At 38.4% G+C, this 21,621-nt stretch overlaps 1 protein-coding gene across 1 annotated transcript; it reads right to left on the bottom strand.

Annotated features, from left to right (window-relative positions):
* Positions 1–7,358: 7,358 nt before the first annotated feature.
* Positions 7,359–21,593, bottom strand: kcnj11l (potassium inwardly rectifying channel subfamily J member 11, like). Its single transcript, XM_079560184.1, is given in 6 exon segments — positions 7,359–7,580; positions 7,582–7,856; positions 9,131–9,338; positions 12,520–12,789; positions 17,960–18,199; positions 21,420–21,593. Coding segments are annotated over 6 exon segments (1,362 nt in total). The 5' UTR covers positions 21,579–21,593; the 3' UTR covers positions 7,359–7,370.
* Positions 21,594–21,621: the final 28 nt, after the last annotated feature.

The following is a 21,621-nucleotide window of genomic DNA, read 5'->3' as shown; positions in this document are numbered from 1 at the left end:
AAACGATTATTTGTTGCCTTTAAAAAAATCCATCAAAAAAGTGAAAAAAAATCCAGCAAAAAAGTGACAAAAATCCAGCAAAAAAGTGACAAAAATCCAGCAAAAAAGTGACAAAAATCCAGCAAAAAAGTGACAAAAATACAGCAAAAAAATGACAAAAATCCAGCAAAAAAGTGACAAAAATCCAGCAGAAAAGTGACAAAAATCCATCAAAAAAAGTGACAAAAATCCAGCAAAAAAGTGACAAAAATCCAGCAAAAAAGTGACAAAAATCCAGCAGAAAAAGGACAAAAATCCAGCAGAAAAGTGACAAAAATCCAGCAGAAAAGTGACAAAAATCCAGCAGAAAAGTGACAAAAATCCATCAAAAAAAGTGACAAAAATCCAGCAAAAAAGTGACAAAAATCCAGCAGAAAAAGTGACAAAAATCCAGCAAAAAAGTGACAAAAATCCAGCAAAAAAGTGACAAAAATCCAGCAGAAAAAGGACAAAAATCCAGCAGAAAAGTGACAAAAATCCAGCAGAAAAGTGACAAAAATCCAGCAGAAAAAGGACAAAAATCCAGCAAAAAAGTGACAAAAATCCAGCAGAAAAGTGACAAAAATCCATCAAAAAAGTGACAAAAATCCATCAAAAAAGTGACAAAAATCCAGCAAAAAAGTGACAAAAATCCAGCAGAAAAAGGACAAAAATCCAGCAGAAAAGTGACAAAAATCCATCAAAAAAGTGACAAAAATCCAGCAAAAAAAAGACAAAAATCCATCAAAAAAGTGACAAAAATCAAAAAATTAAAAATGTGAAAAAAAAAAATTGAAATTTTTTTTTTGAAAAAAATAAATAAAAATTCTAACCGTTTTTTTGCGATTATGCTAATTTTGTAATCGTTTACTGTTGTAATCGAAATCGTAATCGAATTTCGATTAATTGCACAGCCCTAATGTGTTCTATTCCTTAGTCACTTAAAAAAAAGTAATGTATTTTTGTAACTCATTACTTTTGGAATATTCTAAACAGGATTTTCAGATCATACATCTTTTTCTTTATTTTTCATGTTCATTTTGCTGATTTTAAATGACGTAATGGGCGGTGGAAACTTTCTTTAAAATTGTGACAAAGTGGGTTTGTCCCGTTGTGTGTGTTTGTTATTTTGCTTCGTTTGTTTCGTTTGCAATATCCACCAGCCGACAATAACCTCAGATTCATGTTTAAGTTAATAATTATCCATTTACAACTTTGTTTATTCATTTACTCAAACATTTACCTGTACCACCTGGTGAGAAAGGAAGGGGCGTGGTCTTTGTCGGCCATTTTAAAAACCTCAGGCTGAACCATGTGGAAGGGGAGAAACTAGGAATGGTGCTAACCGGTGGGAGGTCCTTTCCCATTAGGGGAGGTATAAAAGCTGACTGCTGTAGTCGTGGGCGCCATTTTGTATCTGTGTGTCAGAAGTTCTGTTTGCATGAACAATAAATGTCTGGTGAGAATTCTAACTTTGTTAAGTCTGCCCATTTCAACCCCTCGTGGCCGGCTTCTTCACAATAATGCTCTTTAAAAACAACAAATTGACCAAAGTGCAACAAATTTCACAAACTAAGAACAGACATTAAAGACTAAACATTGAGGACGGAGAAACTGAAAACCTCAAGAATGTGTCCGGTTTAAAAATGTGATAAACTGATGACAGAAGAACAAAAGGAGAGGTAAAGATCTCTGACATCATCGGCTGGTAGATCGTTTTTATGTCTTTTTTTTTTTTTTACGTTTTTGAAACAGGCCCATCATCGACACAAAGCTCTTCAAAGTGAACGACACTCTGGAGCTTTGGACTTCTTCTGAGCTTTGATTTGCTGCTGTAATCAAAGCTAAAGGCGTTTCAACAAACTATTAAAGCCTGTGACTTTTATTTTGGCGAGTCAGGCTGTGCATTCAGTCCAAATCTCCTCCAAAATAAGGCAAATTCTCATCATTCCATCAACTTTAAGTCATTTATCTCATTTAAGACGGTCATTGTTCACAGTCAGCCGATAAATATCAATGTTTTAAATGCATTATTCAGGCTTTTGAAATACTTCTGCATAAACATGAAACCAGGAGTCAATTAAACTCCTGCAGTAAAGTGTGTGAGAGGATTTCAAAAAGCCTGAACTCTGCATAATGTTTGAACAAATGTGGATAAAGACGCTCAAAGACTCTCAGGTTTGAAATTGTAAAGGTAAAAATAAATGACTATGCAACAAAATGTGTCTTTAATATGCACTAAAAACACCACTCCAATGGGAAAATGTTCTTACAAAATATTTAATACACAGGGTAAATATCAGCTTTACATTTACATTCATAGGCGGGAAATGGCAGTTTGAATCACTGGCTCTGCTGATGCTTTAATCCATGTTTGTGCAACTCGTTATTATTATATTACTGTTATTATTCAGTGTGTTTGGTCGGGGCAGCGTTTTAAGGGGAGACACCACGGGCAAAACTGTTTTTCTGTTTCTCTCTTTACGTCTTAACCCTCACCTGAACCGAGCACCTTTTCTCCTGTTCAGCTTCACCCAAAATCTAAAGGCTTCAAAAGAAAAAATAAAGACGAAATCGAGGATGAAAACGCAGCAAAAAGGCGACAAAAACAAGGAGAAACTTGTTTTTTTTGTCACATTTTCGTCATTTTTTTGTCACATTTTTGTCATTTTTTAATCATTATTTGTCATTTTTAGTCACATTTTTGTCATTTTTTGTCACATTTTTTTGTCATTTTTTGTCACATTTTTGTCAATTTTTTGTCAATTTTTTGTCATTTTTTCGTCACATTTTCGTCATTTTTTAATCAATTTTTGTCATTTTTTTGTCCTTTTTTAGTCACATTTTCGTCATTTTTTAATCATTATTTGTCATTTTTGTCATTTTTTCGCAAAACAGCAACGAAAAAAAGGTATGAAAATGTGACAAAGTTACGATCACTTCAGCAGGTCTTAGCCTTCACTGTTCTTCACACTGAGACATGTTCTTGCCTGAGATTAGACGAGTTGATGTGCACCTGTCTGGTCTTTGTGCGTGCTCTCAGTCACACAAAAAGACCAAAGATGTGATTAGCATTTGGCCTCTCCCTGTGTGTTCCTCTGGCTCCAAACGGGGGTGAAGTTGGAAGCGACCGCGCTCTTCCACAAAGACCAGACAGGTACAGATGAACTCGTCTAAGCTCAGGTGAGAACATCTCAGTGTCATAACGGGCCTGTTCCTTTAAACTCTCACCTGGAAACAAACAAAACAAAAATATTATATATAACGTGATTCTTCTTCTTCTATAACATGTGAAATTGTTACTAATTCAATCTTTCTCCAAACATTTCAAAATACATTTCTCTCCCATTGGTGCGACTGTTTCTCCACTTGGGCTGAATCAACTTCAACTAATCGATGATTGAAATAGTCGACATTATTTTAGTAATCGATTAATCGTTTTCTCGTGAACACAGATTCAAATAAAGCAACAATGACATGAACATTGTGTTTTTTTTAATGAAAATCTACTTTGTTTTTAAAGTTCGCGTCTGTGGTGTTTTGAACATTGTACATTTCATAAATATCTGTTGGTGTCTCGTCCAATCAGAAGCTGAATCAGCACAAAGATCCTCCTACAAATGTTCACTTTAAGTTTACCACATTAACATGTCCTCAAGCAGAACCACTTTAGCTTTATGTGATAATTTTTTTTTGGAAAAAATACTATTTCCAGGCACCTTTCACAGGCAAGCGATTAAACGATTAATCATAAAAATAATCAGTAGATTATTCAATTACCAAAATAATCTAATAACCCTAATCTCCACATAAGCAGCACCGAGAGGATTCAAACTTTCCAGCCTTTGACTGAACGATGTTCTGAAGGTTTTCTTTCTGAAGGATTTTTCCATATCTACTTCCCAACCTGACTCATTTAGCTTTGAATGTCAAAAAACAGGGGGAAATCTACATTTTTACAGATTTGTTCACTCTGACTCTGTGCATAACTTTAAATCAAAGAGGTGAAGAAGAGAAGTGACTTCCTGTTTCGTCCCAGCTCACCAAAATAAAAGCACCATCTTATTCATTTGTTCAACTTTCTCTCTGCTTAACTATTAACAAACAAAACACTGAGAATGTGTGTATTTAATGATATTCTTGTAGTTCCTGCTGAACTGATCAACGAGACGAGCTGAGTGCTCTTATTTTGGCGCGCTGGTTCGAAACAGGAAGTCACTTCTTGGGCGGCGTTGTTATGATTTGAAGTTATGCACAGAATCAATTGTAAAACTAAACAAGAAAAACAAAACTCCCTCAGATAAAGACTTTGTAACTAATCTGTCAACAACAACAACAACAACAACAACAACAAATCCATTCTTCAGATTCCGTCGCCAAAAACATTGGACATTTTTGGTGTTTTAGACAAAAAAATCCATATTTTCACATGAACAAATAAAAAGACTGAAAACTTCCAATACATTTTTTCCTCATAAGTATGTGAGTAAACTACAGCAAAAGTCTCACACTGAAATATCTACATTTAAAAACGTCCCCTCTTCACCTGTAGTGTCTCTCCTTATGGACACATGAGACACAAACATCCACACGATTAAAAACCACAGAAACAAGCAGCGAACCGAGACCCGGGCACATTTAACAAGTAAAAACAAACCCTGTGTGAAGTTTCAAAGCATCACACTGGAGGTTTATATGGCTGTAGGACCAGGTTAGAGTCTCTGTCCTGTGTGGGTAAAGCATAAAGCAACCAAATAAAGAGGTCATGGTGTGGCTGAAAGGACAAAGTGAGAGCCCACAGGTGTTCCAGGCAGTAAAAGCTACAGCAGCAAACGTGTCACCGGCCACGCCCTTTTCAGGAGGCTCCTCCACACTCCAGAGCCTGAAGAGCCTGAAGAGCCTGAAGAGCCTGAAGAGCCTGAGGACCTCTCGAAGCCCCGCCCTCGAGCAAGACTCCTGAGTAACCTGACCACAGTTTTACCGTGAACAAATGCTTAACCTCTTAACCCCCGCCTGAGCTGAGCCTCTTGACTGCAGAGCCTGTAACGCTTCATTTGGAAGCAAAGGGGATCTAAACAAAGCTTCTTCCTGATTTTGTTACAGTCGCTTTTTTCATCATCACTTTGTCACTTAACCTCTTAACTCCCGCCTGAACCGAGAGGATCTTTTTCCTCACGTCATCACATTTTTTCGTCCATCATTTTTTGTGGGGCATTCAACTCATTTTTGTAACTTTTTAGTCATTTTGTAATCATTTTTTAGTCACATTTTTTAGTCATTTTTTGTCAATTTTTTGTCATTTTTTGTCATTTTTTCGTCATTTTTTAGTCACATTTTTGTCATTTTTTAATCAATTTTTGTCATTTTTTTGTCAATTTTTCGTCACATTTTCGTCATTTTTTTGACAATTTCTTGTGACATTTTTGCCACTTTTTTGTCACGTTTCCATCATTGTTTTCGTCATTTTTTAAATAATTTTTTGTCATTTTTTTGTCACATTTTTGTCATTTTTTGTCATTTTTTGCCACATTTTTTAGTCATTTTTTCGTCACATTTTAGTCATTTTTTAATCATTATTTGTCATTTTTGTCATTTTTTTGTCACGTTTCCATCCTTGTTTTCGTCTCAATTTTGTCACTATTTTCTCACCTTTTTTCCAGAAGCTTTTGGATTGGGGTAAAGCCAAATGTGCTCGGTTCAGGTGGGAGTTAAGGGGTTAACTGTTGCTTTTTGTTGCGTTTTATCCTCTATCACAAGAGGATGATCTACCTTTAGAAAGTGTTTAAAAATGTGAAAATGACAGTGGTTTAAAACGTGTGTAAAGGGCAATGCTTTCTAATGTAAAACTAGCTTTAGCCGCAACCGCTAGACGGAGGCATTGCAATAACGGCGGCCAGTGTCTGCGCCGTGTTTCCCGTATCCTCCTGTAACCATCCTGCGATGCCACTGGGGCCACCCGGAGGAAACCCATGCAGACACGGGGAGAACATGGAAAAAAAGAAAGGCCTCGTCCAGGTGGGAATCGAACCCGAGACCTTCTAGCTGTGAAGCGGAGGCCCTAACCGCTGTGCCACCGTGCCGCCTCAGGGGACTCTACGCGGCCGCTGGCTTCATCACATTCTTGTCGCTCTTTCATTGTTTTTTTTGTCACTTTCTTGTTGCGTTTTCACATTTTTCAAGAAGCTTTTGGATTTGGGTAAAGCCAAACTGAAGAAAATGGTTGGTTCAGGTGGAGGTTAAAGGTTAAACAGAAGGTTTCAAATGAATATGACCACTTAACGTCCTGGTTTAGTTGTTACTCCGCTGATAAAGTCCTGGTTCAGTCCTGGTCCAGTCCTGACTCAGTCCTGGTCCAGTCCTGGTCCAGTCCTGGTCCAGTCCTGGCTCAGTCCTGGTCCAGTCCTGGTTCAGTCCTGGTCCAGTCCTGGTTCAGTCCTGGTTATTTTATTATTATTATTTTTTTTTTCAAATTTTTCTCACTTTTTTGTCAATTTTTGTCCTTTTTTTGTCCTTTTTTTGTCCTTTTTTTGTCATTTTTTTGGTCATTTTTTTTGTCATTTTTTCATCAAATTATTTACATTTTTTTGTCAGATTCTTATCACTTTTTCGTCCATTTCTTCTCAATTTTTCATCAAATTTTTTCTCAATTTTTCATCAAATTTTTTCTCACTTTTTTGTCAAATTTTTCTCACTTTTTTGTCAAATTTTTCTCACTTTTTTGTCAAATTTTTGTCAATTTTTGTCAATTTTTGTCATTTTTTGTCCTGGTCCAGTCCTGGTCCAGTCCTGGTTCAGTCCTGGTCCAGTCCTGGTTCAGTCCTGGTTCAGTCCTGGTCCAGTCCTGGTTCATTCCGGGTCCAGTCCTAGTCCAGTCCTGGTTCAGTCCTGGTCCAGTCCTGGTCCAGTCCTGGTTATTTTTTCATCAAATTTTTCTCACTTTTTTCTCACTTTTTTGTCAATTTTTGTCAATTTTTGTCCTTTTTTTGTCATTTTTTTTTGTCAATTTTTCATCAAATTATTCACATTTTTTTGTCACTTTTTCATCAAATTATTTACATTTTTTGGTCAGATACTTATCACTTTTTCGTCCATTTCTTCTCAATTTTTCATCAAATTTTTTCTCAATTTTTCATCAAATTTTTCTCACTTTTTTGTCAAATTTTTCTCACTTTTTTGTCAAATTTTTGTCCATTTTTGTCATTTTTTGTCCTGGTCCAGCCCTGGTTCAGTCCTGGTCCAGTCCTGGTCCAGTCCTGGTTCCCGGTCCAGTCCTGGTTCCTGGTCCAGTCCTGGTCCAGTCCTGGCTCAGTCCTGGTTCCTGGTCCAGTCCTGGTTCCTGGTCCAGTCCGGGTTCAGTCGCTGATTTCCCCGAGCGAGTCCTCTTCGATCTGCCGCCCGATCACCTCCAGCGTCACCGTCTTCCTCTGGCCTCTGCGCTCGCCCGCCTCCCCCTCGCTCTGTGCGGACGCCGCCCCCTGCTGGTGGTCCTTCAGAATGCCCTGCGTGTGGGCGGGCTCTACGGGCGCGTACCAGGGCCGCGTCATCATCCCGTCCGCGCCCCCCCCTGCCCCTGCGGAAGCCCCCCCTGCCCGCTCGCACCAGCCCCCAGCCCTGGGGCGGGTGCGAGTCGCTGTCCTGCACCCCCCGGGTCTGGTCCAGCTCTTTGGCGCTGAGCGAGGACATCCGCACCGGCACCGTGTTCCCGAACTTGGAGTAGTCCACGCAGTAGCGGCCGTCTTCTTCTGTGATGATGGACACGAAGCGGCGCCCCCACAGGATCTCCTCGGGGGTGTAAGAGGTGCGCGCCTGCATGGTGATCCCGGTCGTCTCCACCACCCCTGAAAGAGAGAGAACGAGAACCCCAATGGCAGAAACTAAAACAAGCCAGGGTGCTGAGGGCGCTGCAGCACCCCCCGGTGGAGGGTTTGTGAACTGCAGGCAATATTAACCCCTTAACTCCCACCTGAGCACATTTTCTCCAGCTTTACCCCCAATCCAAAAGCTTCTGGAAAAAAGGTGTTAAAATAGCAACAAAAGTGAGAAGGAAACAAGGATGGAAATGTGAAAAAAGTGAGAAAACATTGACGAAAAAGTGGCAAAAAATTTACAAAAAATGACAAAAATGGAGAAAAATTTGATGAAAAATTGAGAAAAAAATGGATGAAAAAGTGATAAGAATCTGACAAAAAAATTTAAATAATTTGACAAAAAGTGACAAAAAATGCGAATAATTTGATGAAAAACTGAGAAAAATTTGATGAAAAATTGACAAAAAAATGACCAAAAAAATGACAAAAAATGACAAAAAAATGACAAAAAAAATGACAAAAAAATGAGAAAAATTTGATGAAAAAATGACGAAAAATGACAAAGATTTGACAAAAACGTGACAAAAAAATTACAAAAATGAACAAAAATTTGATGAAAAATTTAGAAAAATTTGATGAAAAACTGACAAAAAAATGAACAAAAAAGTGAGAAAAATTTGATGAAAAAAATGAAAAAAATATAAAAAATGACAAAAAAATGACAAAAAAATGACAAAAAATGACAAAGATTTGACAAAAAAATTAAAAAAATGAACAAAAATTTGAAAAAAAAATTAGAAAAAATGGACGAAAAAGTGATAAGAATCTGACAAAAAAATGCGAGTAATTTGATGAAAAAGTGACAAAAAAGTCACGAAAATTTGACAAAAATGAGTCGACTGCCCGACAAAAAAAGTGCTGAATAAAAATCTGCCGTGAGGAAAAAGATCCATTTAGTTTTGTAGGTCTTTCAAATGAGGCGTTACACTGGCCTACAGGATTTGGGTAAAGCTGAACTGGAGAAAATGCTCTCGGTTCAGGCGGGAGTTAAGAGGTTAATAAACAGGATTTATGCACAGAAACAGTATTTTGGGGGTACATTCTGTCCCTCAGCGCCCCCTAACCTAAACATCTTCCCACGGCTCTGCTCTTGCCATCTCCAGTTGAATAAAGCTCTCCCCTGGGTGACAGAGTCTGGGTATTATCTGGATGTTCTCGTTCACTCCAGTTGAATAAAGCTTCCCTGGTGACAGAGTCTGGGTATCATCTGGATGTTCTCGTTCACTCCTCTCCGCCGCCTGTACCTTCCAGGATGACGATGACCTCCAGGTCCTCCGCGGCCAGGCTGTGGGACGACAGCTCGTACAGGGGGCTGCCGCGCTCGATGGTGTGGCTGATGATCAGGGGAGACACCAGGAAGATGCCGTTGCTCCTGAGAGGGTTCTCCACCTGGATGTCCAGCTGACAGACGGGGATCACCTCGCCCTCCGCCGTCACCGTCCGCCGGATCACCTGCAGGTTTCAGATCGTTTCAAATGTCAGGAGAAGCCACAGATATAATATAATAAAGAGCGGGTCACAGAAAAGAGCGATTAGAGTCGCCAGTGGAAGTGGATACAGAGACCAGAACAATCCTTTATTCATACAACTAAAAACACTGACATTTTGTGAATTAGTAGAGTTTAACCTTTTAAAAAACATGTATAAAGCTCACCTGGAAAGTTTACCAAATAATTTACAAAGCAGATTCAATAAGAGAAAAAGCAGAAATGAACTAAAAGGTACTGAGGTTTTTACAAAACCCAGGTTTCCATCGGCAGCAAAGGAAAGATGTCGCTCTGTGGAACAGTCTCGATTGTAAAGTTAAAACTTCTATGTCCATTGATGTGTTTAAGAAATATGTAAAATTATCAATGTTACAAAAATATGACACTGTGGAGGAGCCGATCAACTTTATTTATGTATTTTGTATTTTGTGTTTTGATGTCTTGGAAAAAAACAAAAAAACAAAACAAAAAAAAAGACGTCTGCATGAGACAGTTCCACATTTAGATGAACTGGAACTGTAAATGATTTTGTGTTGATTAGGGGCAGACGTTATAAGTTTTTACTTCTTTCTGCTCCTTTTCATTCATGCCAAATGCTGTTGTTGCATTTTTAAATGAATGAAATAAATAAAAAAATTAAAAATGAAAAAAATAAATAAAGAGCGGGTCCCATTCAGACCCATTCATCGGAAACGTTCCCGAGTCCTGTGTGAACCTTAATGGCCGCTCAGTCTCCTCCTTCAAAGGGCAAAAAGGCGGGACGCCCTGCACTCACGGGGGACAGTCAATGCACTGAAAATGCTTCCAAATTTTGGGCTGATAAACAAAAACTAGTGTGGTTAAAAATATTTCACCTCCCCAGAGTGGTCACATGGGTCACATGGGTCACATGGGTCACATGGGTCACATGGGTCACAGCGATTTTTAGAAGAAGAAAAACTCTTTGGAGCCAGACTTTGAAGCCGTTCTTGGGACGTTTGAAGTCCCGTTACAATCAATGCTCTCTCCTGGAGTCGCCCCCGGCCACCATAAGGCCCCAGCATAAAGGCTCATGTTCCTCGCCCATTGGGAGAAACATAAAAGAAACAGTCATTTTCAAGCTTTACAGGACAAACTACACACTTTTCTCCACTGTGAGGCAGAAATGGTCTCTCTCTGGGCAGAGGTTTAGGGACAGAGCAGAGGCAGATCTATGTGGCATTTAAGAGGCAGACCTTCAACATGTGTGAGCCTATGGTCTAGTACAGTCTTATAGGCAGAGCTGATCACGGCCATTCATTCATGCACACACATCAATCATCCTGACCCATTGTACATGTTTTTAGTGATGGGGAAGAATCCTACGCAGGGAGAATCTGCAAATTCCACAGAAAATCCAGGAATCGAACCTGGGACCTTCTTTCTGTAAAGCACCAGCACTAACCACTGTATCAGTTAAAGGGGGGGTATTAAGCTTTCCATCCTGTTATTCTGTCACTCCCTCATTAAAAACATGGCTGAAGTGTTGCCTTGGCACATTCACGTATTTCTGAGTAATCTGTATAAACTCTGACGGCGGCCATTTTGAGTAATCTGTATAAACACTGACGGCAGCCATTTTGAGTAATCTGTAAAAACTCTGATGGCGGCCATTTTGAGTAATCTGTATAAACTCTGACGGCGGCCATTTTGAGTAATCTGTATAAACTCTGACGGCGGCCATTTTGAGTAATCTGTATAAACTCTGACGGCGGCCATTTGTAAAAACTCTGATGGCGGCCATTTTGAGTAATCTGTAAAAACTCTGATGGCGGCCATTTTAGGGATAGGTTTGCCTGAGTCCTCCTAGGAACGCCCCCACCTCCTGGAGACGCCTCCGAGCTTTGGTCACCAGCCGAGTAACCAACCACTGCTCCTCAGCAGAACCCCCTCCCCACTGATGCCACAGACAGCGTGTGGAGGGGGCGTGTCTAAAGGCTCAGAGGTTCTTAAAGAGACAGAGGCCGATTTCAAGACATTCACTACAGCCATTTTGAGAGAGACATTTTATACAAGGCAGTTATTCTAATTTACTGCATTTACAGACCAACAGCAGGTCAGGGCTTCTTGAATGGCCGCTACTGGAGCTTTCTCACAGATGATTGGCTCCTTTGTTCAGTATAAACGCTCATGAATCAGGAATAATGTTCAGTCCATTGACTTTAATGGGACTCGTGATCCTGCCCTTCCAATCTGAAGATACGGGCTTCAATATTCAATCCCAATTCGAACTCACACACATTAAAAAGAACGAGGCATTCAAACATCTGATGACATGGCATATCAGGAAAGGAGCAGAAACTGTCATGAGTCTTTTTCTGTCAAAGCGGACAGGAGTTTGGTCCAGGCATAAGGAGCCGCACTGACCCTACGTGAAGGTGCTCTCTTTCAGGTTAGGAACAAGCTCTCGCCCTGTTATGTGATCTGGTTCCTGCTGCATCATGTTTATAGCCCCAGTACAGCCTGTGTGTTATTGTGAAAGTAAACTGAAATATTAGTGACCCATGACTGCAGACTAGGGCTGCTCGTTTGAAAAAATAATAATCACGATTATTTTTGTCATAATTGAAATCACGATTATTCAAACGATTATTTGTTGCCTTTAAAAAAATCCATCAAAAAAATGACAAAAATCCATAAAAAAAGACAAAAATCCATCAAAAAAAAGACAAAAATCCAGCAAAAAAGTGACAAAAATCCATCAAAAAAGTGACAAAAATCCATAAAAAAAGACGAAAATCCATCAAAAAAAAAGACAAAAATCCATCAAAAAAAGACAAAAATCCAGCAAAAAAATGACAAATATCCAGCAAAAAAGTGACAAAAATCCAGCAAAAAAAAGACAAAAATCCAGCAAAAAAAAGACAAAAATCCATTAAAAAAATGACAAAAATCCATTAAAAAAAGACAAAAATCCAGCAAAAAAGTGACGAAAATCCAGCAGAAAAAAGACAAAAATCCAAAAATTAGAAAAAAAAAATTGAAAAAAAAAAAACAATAAAAATTATAATCGATTTTTTGCGATTATGCTGATTTTGTAATCGTTTACTGTTGTAATCGAAATTGTAATCGAATTTCGATTAATTGCACAGCCCTACTGCAGACACTTTAAACGTGGCGGCGCTCACCTGCAGCTGGACGGTGGCGGAGATGATCATGCTCTTCCTCAGGTCTCCCACTCGGAACATGAAGGTGGGCCGTCCGTTCCGGGGCGCGATGACGGCGCTCCGGGAGAAGATCAGCGTCTCGGCGCGGCGGTTGGCCTGAGCCGTCTTCATGAACACGCAGCCCAGCATCACGGCGTTGATGATGAGGCCCAGGATGTTCTGGATGATCAGGACCGTGATGGCCATGGGGCACTCCTCCGTGACCATGCGGCCCCCGAACCCGATCGTCACCTGCGGGAGGAGGGCGGGGTTTGACTGAAGGAAACTGTGTGAACAGACATGAAGAGCTGGACGACTGATCTTAAACCAGGCCCCCAAAAAAGAGGGTCTCAGCAGATCCTCACCCCGGATAAAGTCAGTGAATCAGGTCCTGGACAGGTAATAATGACTGTTTTCTTCTGTCAAGGTTTTCTCAATAGATTCTGGTAGGGCTGCTCGATTATTGAAAAAATAATAATCACGATTATTTTTGTCATAATTGAAATCAAAAAAGTGACAAAAATCCATTAAAAAAGACAAAAATCCAGCAAAAAAGACAAAAATCCAGCAAAAAAAAGACAAAAATCCAGCAAAAAAAAGACAAAAATCCAGCAAAAAAAAGACAAAAATCCATCAAAAAAAAAGACAAAAATCCAGCAAAAAAAGACAAAAATCCAGCAAAAAAAAGACAAAAATCCATCAAAAAAATGACAAAAATCCAGCAAAAAAAAAGACAAAAATCCAGCAAAAAAAAGACAAAAATCCATCAAAAAAAGACAAAAATCCAGCAAAAAAATTACAAAAATCCATAAAAAAAGACAAAAATCAAAAAATTAAAAATTTGAAGAAAAAAAAAGGAAAAAAAAGAAAAAAAAAATTGATTAAAAATAAATAAATAAATAAATAAATAAAAATTATTATCGATTTTTTGCGATTATGCTAATTTTGTAATTGTTTACTGTTGTAATCGAAATCGTAATCGAATTTCGATTAATTGCACAGCCCTAGATTCTGGCAAACTTTCCCCAGTGTAACTGACATGTACTTTCGGGCCGCCTGACATTTTGACCAGAATTCCAGATGGCCAACAAAAAAACAGTCACATCTGGATGGCAATTTGCTGAAAATTGTCTCTCTTTGTCATGGATTTGCAGAACTATAGGCTTTCATCACCTAATCTGATCAAACTTTGGCTGATGAATGTGATTCAGTTGTGCCGTCACACATCTTTGGCCTGCAGATCCAAGATGGCTGCCAAGGACGACCCCTTTCCTCTTCACCTTATTCCGCCCCGCCCACTTTTGCCACTCTTTGCGTTGTCTCGGCTCCTCGTTGTCCAGACACGTCCGGTCGAGCGCGAAGCCCGTTCATTTAAACGGAGAACGAGGGGAAATAATCTGATGTTTAGTCGATTGATTTGTGTAAAATGTTCATTTGCACCGACATGTCGACGCTGCAGCGTTTCTCTGTCGGCCTGAAAACGGCTTTGTTTTCGTGTAGTGACTGATTTTTTGTGGACTTCTCCGGCCCCATGTTAACACATAGGAGAAAAGGGGCGGGGACAATTCATGGCGACGCCCACGCGAGGCTCCGGAATAAGGTGAATAAGGCGCTGTAACCTATATTCTGACAGGGCTATGACAATCATTCATTGTTATGGTCTGGGAAGCTATTTCTTTAATAATATTTCCAATCAGACTTGGACACTTGGTCAAGTAGGGCTGTGCAATTAATCGAAATTCGATTACGATTTCGATTACAACAGTAAACGATTACAAAATTAGCATAATCGCAAAAATCGATTATATATATATTTTTTCAATTTTTTTATTTATTTTTTTATTTATTTTTTTCAATTTTTTTCAATTTTTTTTTTTTTCTAATTTTTAATTTTTGGATTTTTGTCACTTTTTTGCTGGATTTTTGTCTTTTTTTTAATGGATTTTTGTCTTTTTTTAATGGATTTTTGTCTTTTTTTGCTGGATTTTTGTCTTTTTTTTGTTGGATTTTTGTCTTTTTTTTAATGGATTTTTGTCACTTTTTTGTTGGATTTTTGTCTTTTTTTTAATGGATTTTTGTCACTTTTTTGTTGGATTTTTGTCTTTTTTTTAATGGATTTTTGTCACTTTTTTGTTGGATTTTTGTCTTTTTTTCTGATGGATTTTTGTCTTTTTTTTAATGGATTTTTGTCATTTTTTTGCTGGATTTTTTAAAGGCAACAAATAATCGTTTGAATAATCGTGATTTCAATTATGACAAAAATAATCGTGATTATTATTTTTTCAATAATCGAGCAGCCCTACCCCCGAGGGCATTCTCGCTACTGCCTGGAAATGGTCACGTATTATTATTTTGCAGGTCAAAAACAGATTCAGATGTATTTCTACACTTGTATCTGTGTTTTGCAGATGGAGTGGTGCATCTTCCACATTCCATCCATTTTCTTCTGCTTTATCCGAGGCCGGGTCGTGGGGGCAGCGTCTCATCCACACCTGAGGCGACACCAGGCCGGCTCGGAGACATAGTTCCACCCGCGTGTCCTGGGCCTGAGGTGTCCTCCCAACAGCACATGCCTGGAGCACCTCAGAAGGAGCAGCGACTCTACTGTGAGCTCCTCCCGGGGAACTGAGCTCCTCACCTGAGCGGCCACCCTGCGGAGGAAGCTCATTTCAATCTTCCAGATGAATCCGTAATCTGCCTGGACAACAGAGTGCATGAAAACAGAGCCGTGCAAAGGCAGTAAAGCCGTTACTGAGGCGCAGGGGGAGCTCTGTTCTGTGCACAAAAACATTGTAGACAGTAGAGATGTTTCAAAGTTGCAATGACTGGACTGGAGTCACTCAGACAGGTGGGAAAACACTGATGAAGCTCTACAGTCAAAAACCTTAGAGTTCTGTTTCATGTCTCATGTAACACGTATAAACCAGGCCTGTAAACAGAGAAACAGCCCTGGACAAATGAGCGTGATTGTGATTTCCACAAATACATATTTTAACCTCTTACCCCCCGCCTTAACCAAATGCATTCTGTCCTCTTTTGGCTGTGTAACGCCTCATTTGAAAGCTAAGACCCACAAAACTGACCTTTTTCCTCACGCTGTTAATGTGTAGTGTCACCTTTTGTATGTTTTTTTTTTCTTTTTCATTTTTGTCACTTTTTGTTGAATTTTTGTAATTTTTTTGTTGAATTTTTGTTCCGTTTTTGTTGAATTTTTGTTCCGTTTTTGTTGAATTTTTGTTGAATTTTTGTTGAGTTTTTGTTGCATTTTTGTTGAATTTTTGTTGAATTTTTGTTGAGTTTTTGTTGATTTTTTGTTGAATTTTTGTTGAATTTTTGTTGATTTTTTGTTGAGTTTTTGTTGAATTTTTGTTGAATTTTTGTTGAACTTTTGTTGAGTTTTTGTTGCATTTTTGTCCCATTTTTGTCCCATTTTAATTGAATTTTTAATTATTTTTTCTATCATTTTTTGTTGTGTTTTTCTCATGTTTTCCTCTTTTTCTCGCTATTTTGATGCTTTTCTTTTTAGCTTTTAGATTTGGGTAAAGCTCGGTTGAGGCGGCACCGGTGGCCCCTCTGTGCTCTTCCAGAGTGGACATGTGGCCCGTCCTTCTCTGCCTGTAAAGCAGCAGTTTTTTTCTCTTGGGCAACATTACTAAAATCACTGGGAGCGACGCAGAAACACTCATGATAAAAAGGCAGGACTGTGACTCTCTGCAACTCGTACAAAAGCATCAGAAGAGAAGAAGAAACAAACCCTCCTGTGTCTCCACTGGCTTTCCTGAGGCTCACAAAGGGCTCAGCAAATGCAGTCATCAGTCACTACATGGGGACCCTCACCTGGACCCCCCCCCTCTCACATGAACCTCTAAGAACCCAGACCCTAGGGCTGTGCAATTAATCGAAATTCGATTACGATTTCAATTACAACAGTAAACGATTACAAAATTAGCATAATCGCAAAAAATCTATTATAATTTTTATTTATTTATTTTTTTGAAGAAAAAAAAAAATCAATTTTTTTTCTCAAATTTTCCTTCTTCTAATTTTTAATTTTTGGATTATTGTCACTTTTTTTGCTGGATTTTTGTCACTTTTTTGCTGGATTTTTGTCACTTTTTTGCTGGATTTTTTGTCACTTTTCTGCTGGATTTTTGTCTTTTTTTGCTGGATTTTTGTCACTTTTTTGATGGATTTTTGTCACTATTTTGATGGATTTTTGTCTTTTTTCTGCTGGATTTTTGTCACTTTTTTGATGGATTTTTGTCACTTTTTTGATGGATTTTTGTCTTTTTTCTGCTGGATTTTTGTCACTTTTTTGCTGGATTTTTGTCACTTTTCTGCTGGATTTTTGTCATTTTTCTGCTGGATTTTTGTCACTTTTTTGCTGGATTTTTGTCACTTTTTTGCTGGATTTTTGTCACTTTTTTGCTGGATTTTTGTCACTTTTTTGCTGGATTTTTGTCACTTTTCTGCTGGATTTTTGTCATTTTTCTGCTGGATTTTTGTCTTTTTTTGCTGGATTTTTGTCACTTTTTTGATGGATTTTTGTCACTTTTTTTGCTGGATTTTTGTCTTTTTTCTGCTGGATTTTTGTCACTTTTTTGCTGGATTTTTGTCACTTTTCTGCTGGATTTTTGTCATTTTTCTGCTGGATTTTTGTCACTTTTTTGATGGATTTTTGTCTTTTTTCTGCTGGATTTTTGTCACTTTTTTGCTGGATTTTTGTCACTTTTTTGCTGGATTTTTGTCACTTTTTTGCTGGATTTTTGTCACTTTTCTGCTGGATTTTTGTCATTTTTCTGCTGGATTTTTGTCTTTTTTTGCTGGATTTTTGTCACTTTTTTGATGGATTTTTGTCACTTTTTTGATGGATTTTTGTCTTTTTTCTGCTGGATTTTTGTCATTTTTTTGATGGATTTTTGTCACTTTTTTGCTGGATTTTTGTCTTTTTTCTGCTGGATTTTTGTCACTTTTTTGCTGGATTTTTGTCACTTTTCTGCTGGATTTTTGTCATTTTTCTGCTGGATTTTTGTCACTTTTTTGATGGATTTTTGTCTTTTTTCTGCTGGATTTTTGTCACTTTTTTGCTGGATTTTTGTCACTTTTCTGCTGGATTTTTGTCATTTTTCTGCTGGATTTTTGTCACTTTTTTGCTGGATTTTTGTCACTTTTTTGCTGGATTTTTGTAACTTTTTTGCTGGATTTTTGTCACTTTTTTGCTGGATTTTTGTCACTTTTTTGCTGGATTTTTGTCATTTTTTTGCTGGATTTTTGTCACTTTTCTGCTGGATTTTTGTCACTTTTTTGCTGGATTTTTTTAAAGGCAACAAATAATCGTTTGAATAATCGTGATTTCAATTATGACAAAAATAATCGTGATTACTATTTTTTCAATAATCGAGCAGCCCTAGCAGACCCTCACCTGGACCTCGATGGAGAAGAGGAAGGCGGAGGTGAAGGAGTGGATGGCGGTGACGCAGGGCACGGGGCCCGGCTCTCCGTTGGGGTCGCGCGGCTCCAGGTCGCCGTGAGCGAACGCCAGGAGCCACCAGATCATGGCGAAGAGCATCCAGGAGCAGAGGAACGCCGAGGTGAAGATCAGGAACGAGTGCTGCCATTTCAGGTCCACCATGGTCGTGAACACGTCCTGCAGGAACCTGCCCTGGGAGAGGACGAGAAGATCCGAGTGAGAGCACCGTGTCATCAAATGAAACAAATGAAACGAGATAAAGAAAACTAAATCAAATGCGACACTTCCACAAATACACATGTGAACCTCTGACCCCCCGCCTTCACCCAGAGCATTTTCTCCAGTTCGGCTTTACCCAAATCTAAAAGCTTCTTGACTGGAGAGCAACACTGTAACGCCTCATTTGAAAACTGAAATCTAGAAAAGTGACGGGAACTTTTTGTCACGTTGTCGCTGCATTTTTGTCACTTTTTTGTGGCTTTTTTGTTTTGTTTTCGACTCTTGTTTTTAGTTTTTTTTTTCATGTTTTTGTTGTTTTTTCATCGCTTTTTTCATTGCTTTGTCGTCACGTTTTGTTGTGTTTTTGTCACTTTTTTGTTGCTTTTCCAGCACATTTTGGTTAACTCCCGCCTGAACCGAGCACATTTTCTCCAGTTTGGCTTTACCCCAATCCAAAAGCTTCTGGAAAAAAGCTGAAAATAGTGACAAAACTGAGACGAAAACAAGGATGGAAATGTGACAAAAAAGTGAGAAAACATTGACAAAAAAAGTGACAAAAAAATGACAAAAAAGTGACAAAAATGAGTTGAATAACCAACAAAAAAATGATGGAAAAAAATCTGATGACGTGAGGAAAAAGATCCTTAAGAGGTAACCCTTTAACCTCCTCCTTAACCAAGTGCATTTTCAAAAGGTGTGAAAATAGCAACAAAACTGAGACGAAAACAATGATGGAAATGTGACAAAAAAGTGACGAAAAATTGATGAAAAAAATAAAAAAAAATGACAAAATGTGACAAAAAATTTACAAAAAAATGACAAAAAATGACCAAAAAAATGTTACAAAAATGAGTTGAATACCCAACAAAAAAATGATGGAAAAAAAATGTGATGACGTGAGGAAAAAGATCCTCTCGGTTCAGGCGGGAGTGACGAGGTTAACCCCTTAACGTCCTCTTAACCAAGTGCATTTTCTCCAGTTCGGCTTTACCCCAATCCAAAATGATGGAAATGTTTGATTGATTGATTGAATATTTTATTTTTCGAGCTACATAAAACAGACACAAAAGCGAGAAAAACAATAATAATAATTACAACTACAAAAAACAGCATTCTAGCTCGAAATGGAGTGGGAAGAAGACAAGCTGTAACAAAAAAAAAGGTAACAAAAAAGTGAAGAAAAATTGATGAAAAAGTGGCAAAAATGTCACAAAAAATGTCACAAGAAATTGACAAAAAAATTACAAAAAAATGACAGAAACTTGATAAAAAATGGACGAAAAAAGTGACAAAAATGAGTTAAATACCCAACAAAAAAATGATGAGGAAAAAGATCCTCTCGGTTCAGACGGGAGTTAAGAGGTTAAGCTTTTAGATTTGGGTGAAGCTCGGTTTCACCCGGGGGTAAGGGTGAAGTGAGGGGCCCTTCTGTGTCTCTTCCAGAATGGACACGTGGCCAGTCCGCCCCTGCACTCAACCTTCCTCTAAACCTCCTCTTCCTCTGTGAATCTGAGCTATTATGGGATTTCCTTTGATTGCAATAAAGCTCCAATAAAGTTATTATTTACAAAATGTTCCAGGTTAATCCACCCTATTGTGGGTTTGTGTCACTCCACAAACAACAGACCAATCCAAAAAATCAAACCCAGTTTTATTTGTGTGGCACGTTTAATGTCTGAACCCCCGCCTTAACCCAGCACGTTTCTCTGGTTTGGCTTTACCCTAATCTAAAAGTAAAAAAAAAAGCATCAAAATATAGACGAAAACAAGGATGAAAATGCAACAAAAAGCGAGAAAAGAGCAACAAAAACGTGGCAAAAACACAACAAAAGGCAAGCAATGAAAAAGCAATAAAGCTACAAAAAAAAAGTGACAAAAAAAGTGATGAAAACCCGACAAAAAGCGTCAAAAAACGAGGCTAAAACGTAGGGCTGCTCGATTATTGAAAAAATAATAATCACGATTATTTTTGTCATAATTGATTTTTAAAAAATCCATCAAAAAAGTGACAAAAATCCATCAAAAAAGTGACAAAAATCCATCAAAAAAGTGACAAAAATCCATCAAAAAAGTGACAAAAATCCATAAAAAAAAGACAAAAATCCAGCAGAAAAAAAGACAAAAATCCATAATCCATTTTTTGCGATTATGCTAATTTTGTAATCGTTTACTGTTGTAATCGAAATCGTAATCGAATTTCGATTAATTGCACAGCCCTATCACTTACACAGTATTATGTAGAGAGGTCCAGTACTTCACTTACTAGGGCTGCTCGATTATTGAAAAAATAATAATCACGATTATTTTTGTCATAATTGATTTTTAAAAAATCCATCAAAAAAGTGACAAAAATCCATCAAAAAAGTGACAAAAATCCATCAAAAAAGTGACAAAAATCCATCAAAAAAGTGACAAAAATCCATCAAAAAAGTGACAAAAATCCAGCAAAAAAGTGACAAAAATCCATAAAAAAAAGACAAAAATCCATTTAAAAAAAAGACAAAAATCCATTAAAAAAGTGACAAAAATCCAGCAAAAAATGACAAAAATCCATTAAAAAAAAAGACAAAAATTCAAAAATTAAAAATTAGAAGAAAAAAAATTAAAAAAAAATTGAAAAAAAAAAATTATAATCCATTTTTTGCAATTATGCTAATTTTGTAATCGTTTACTGTTGTAATCGAAATCGTAATCGAATTTCGATTAATTGCACAGCCCTACTAAAACGCGCCACAAAGCTCTGATCACTTCTGTAAGTCTTAGCTTTCAAATGAGGCGTTACTGTTGCTCTCCAGTCGAGATTTGGGTGAAGCTGAACTTGAGAAAGAGCTGGCTTAAAGGAACAGGCCACCGTTTTTCCACACTGAGACATGTTCTTACCTGAGCTTAGACGAGTTGATCCGTACCTGTCTGGTCTCTGTGCGTGCGCTCAGTCACGCAAAACGACTAAAGATGTTGTTAGCATTTGGCCTCTCCCAGTGTGTTCCTGTCGCTCCAAACGGGGTGAAGTTAGAAGCGACCGAGCTCTTCCACAAAGACCAGACGGGTGCGGATCAACAGGATAAACCCTGAAGCTGAAAACACAGATAAAGGAGGCGTGGCCCGCGTGGTACCTGCTCCATGATGTTCAACAGGATAAACCCTGAAGTAAAAGCTGAAAACACAGATAAAGGAGGCGTGGCCCGCGTGGTACCTGCTCCATGATGTTCTTGTGGGCCACGTTGCAGGAGCCGCTCTTGGTGATGAAGCGCGGCCTTTGGGCTCGGGTGCGAGTGCTCTTGGGCTGGTTCTGGTCCTCAGCCAGACGGGTCAGCAGGAACCCGTCCGGCAGCAGACCTTTCCGGGCCAACATCCTGCGGCTGCGACTGCGGCTGCGGCTGCGACTGCGGCTGCGA

The sequence above is a fragment of the Gobius niger genome, assembly GCF_951799975.1.
Source record: "Gobius niger genome assembly, chromosome: 7".
NCBI lineage: Eukaryota > Metazoa > Chordata > Actinopteri > Gobiiformes > Gobiidae > Gobius > Gobius niger.
The sequence above is the reverse complement of the archived record's forward strand: the minus strand, read 5'-3'. Positions and strand labels throughout refer to the sequence as shown.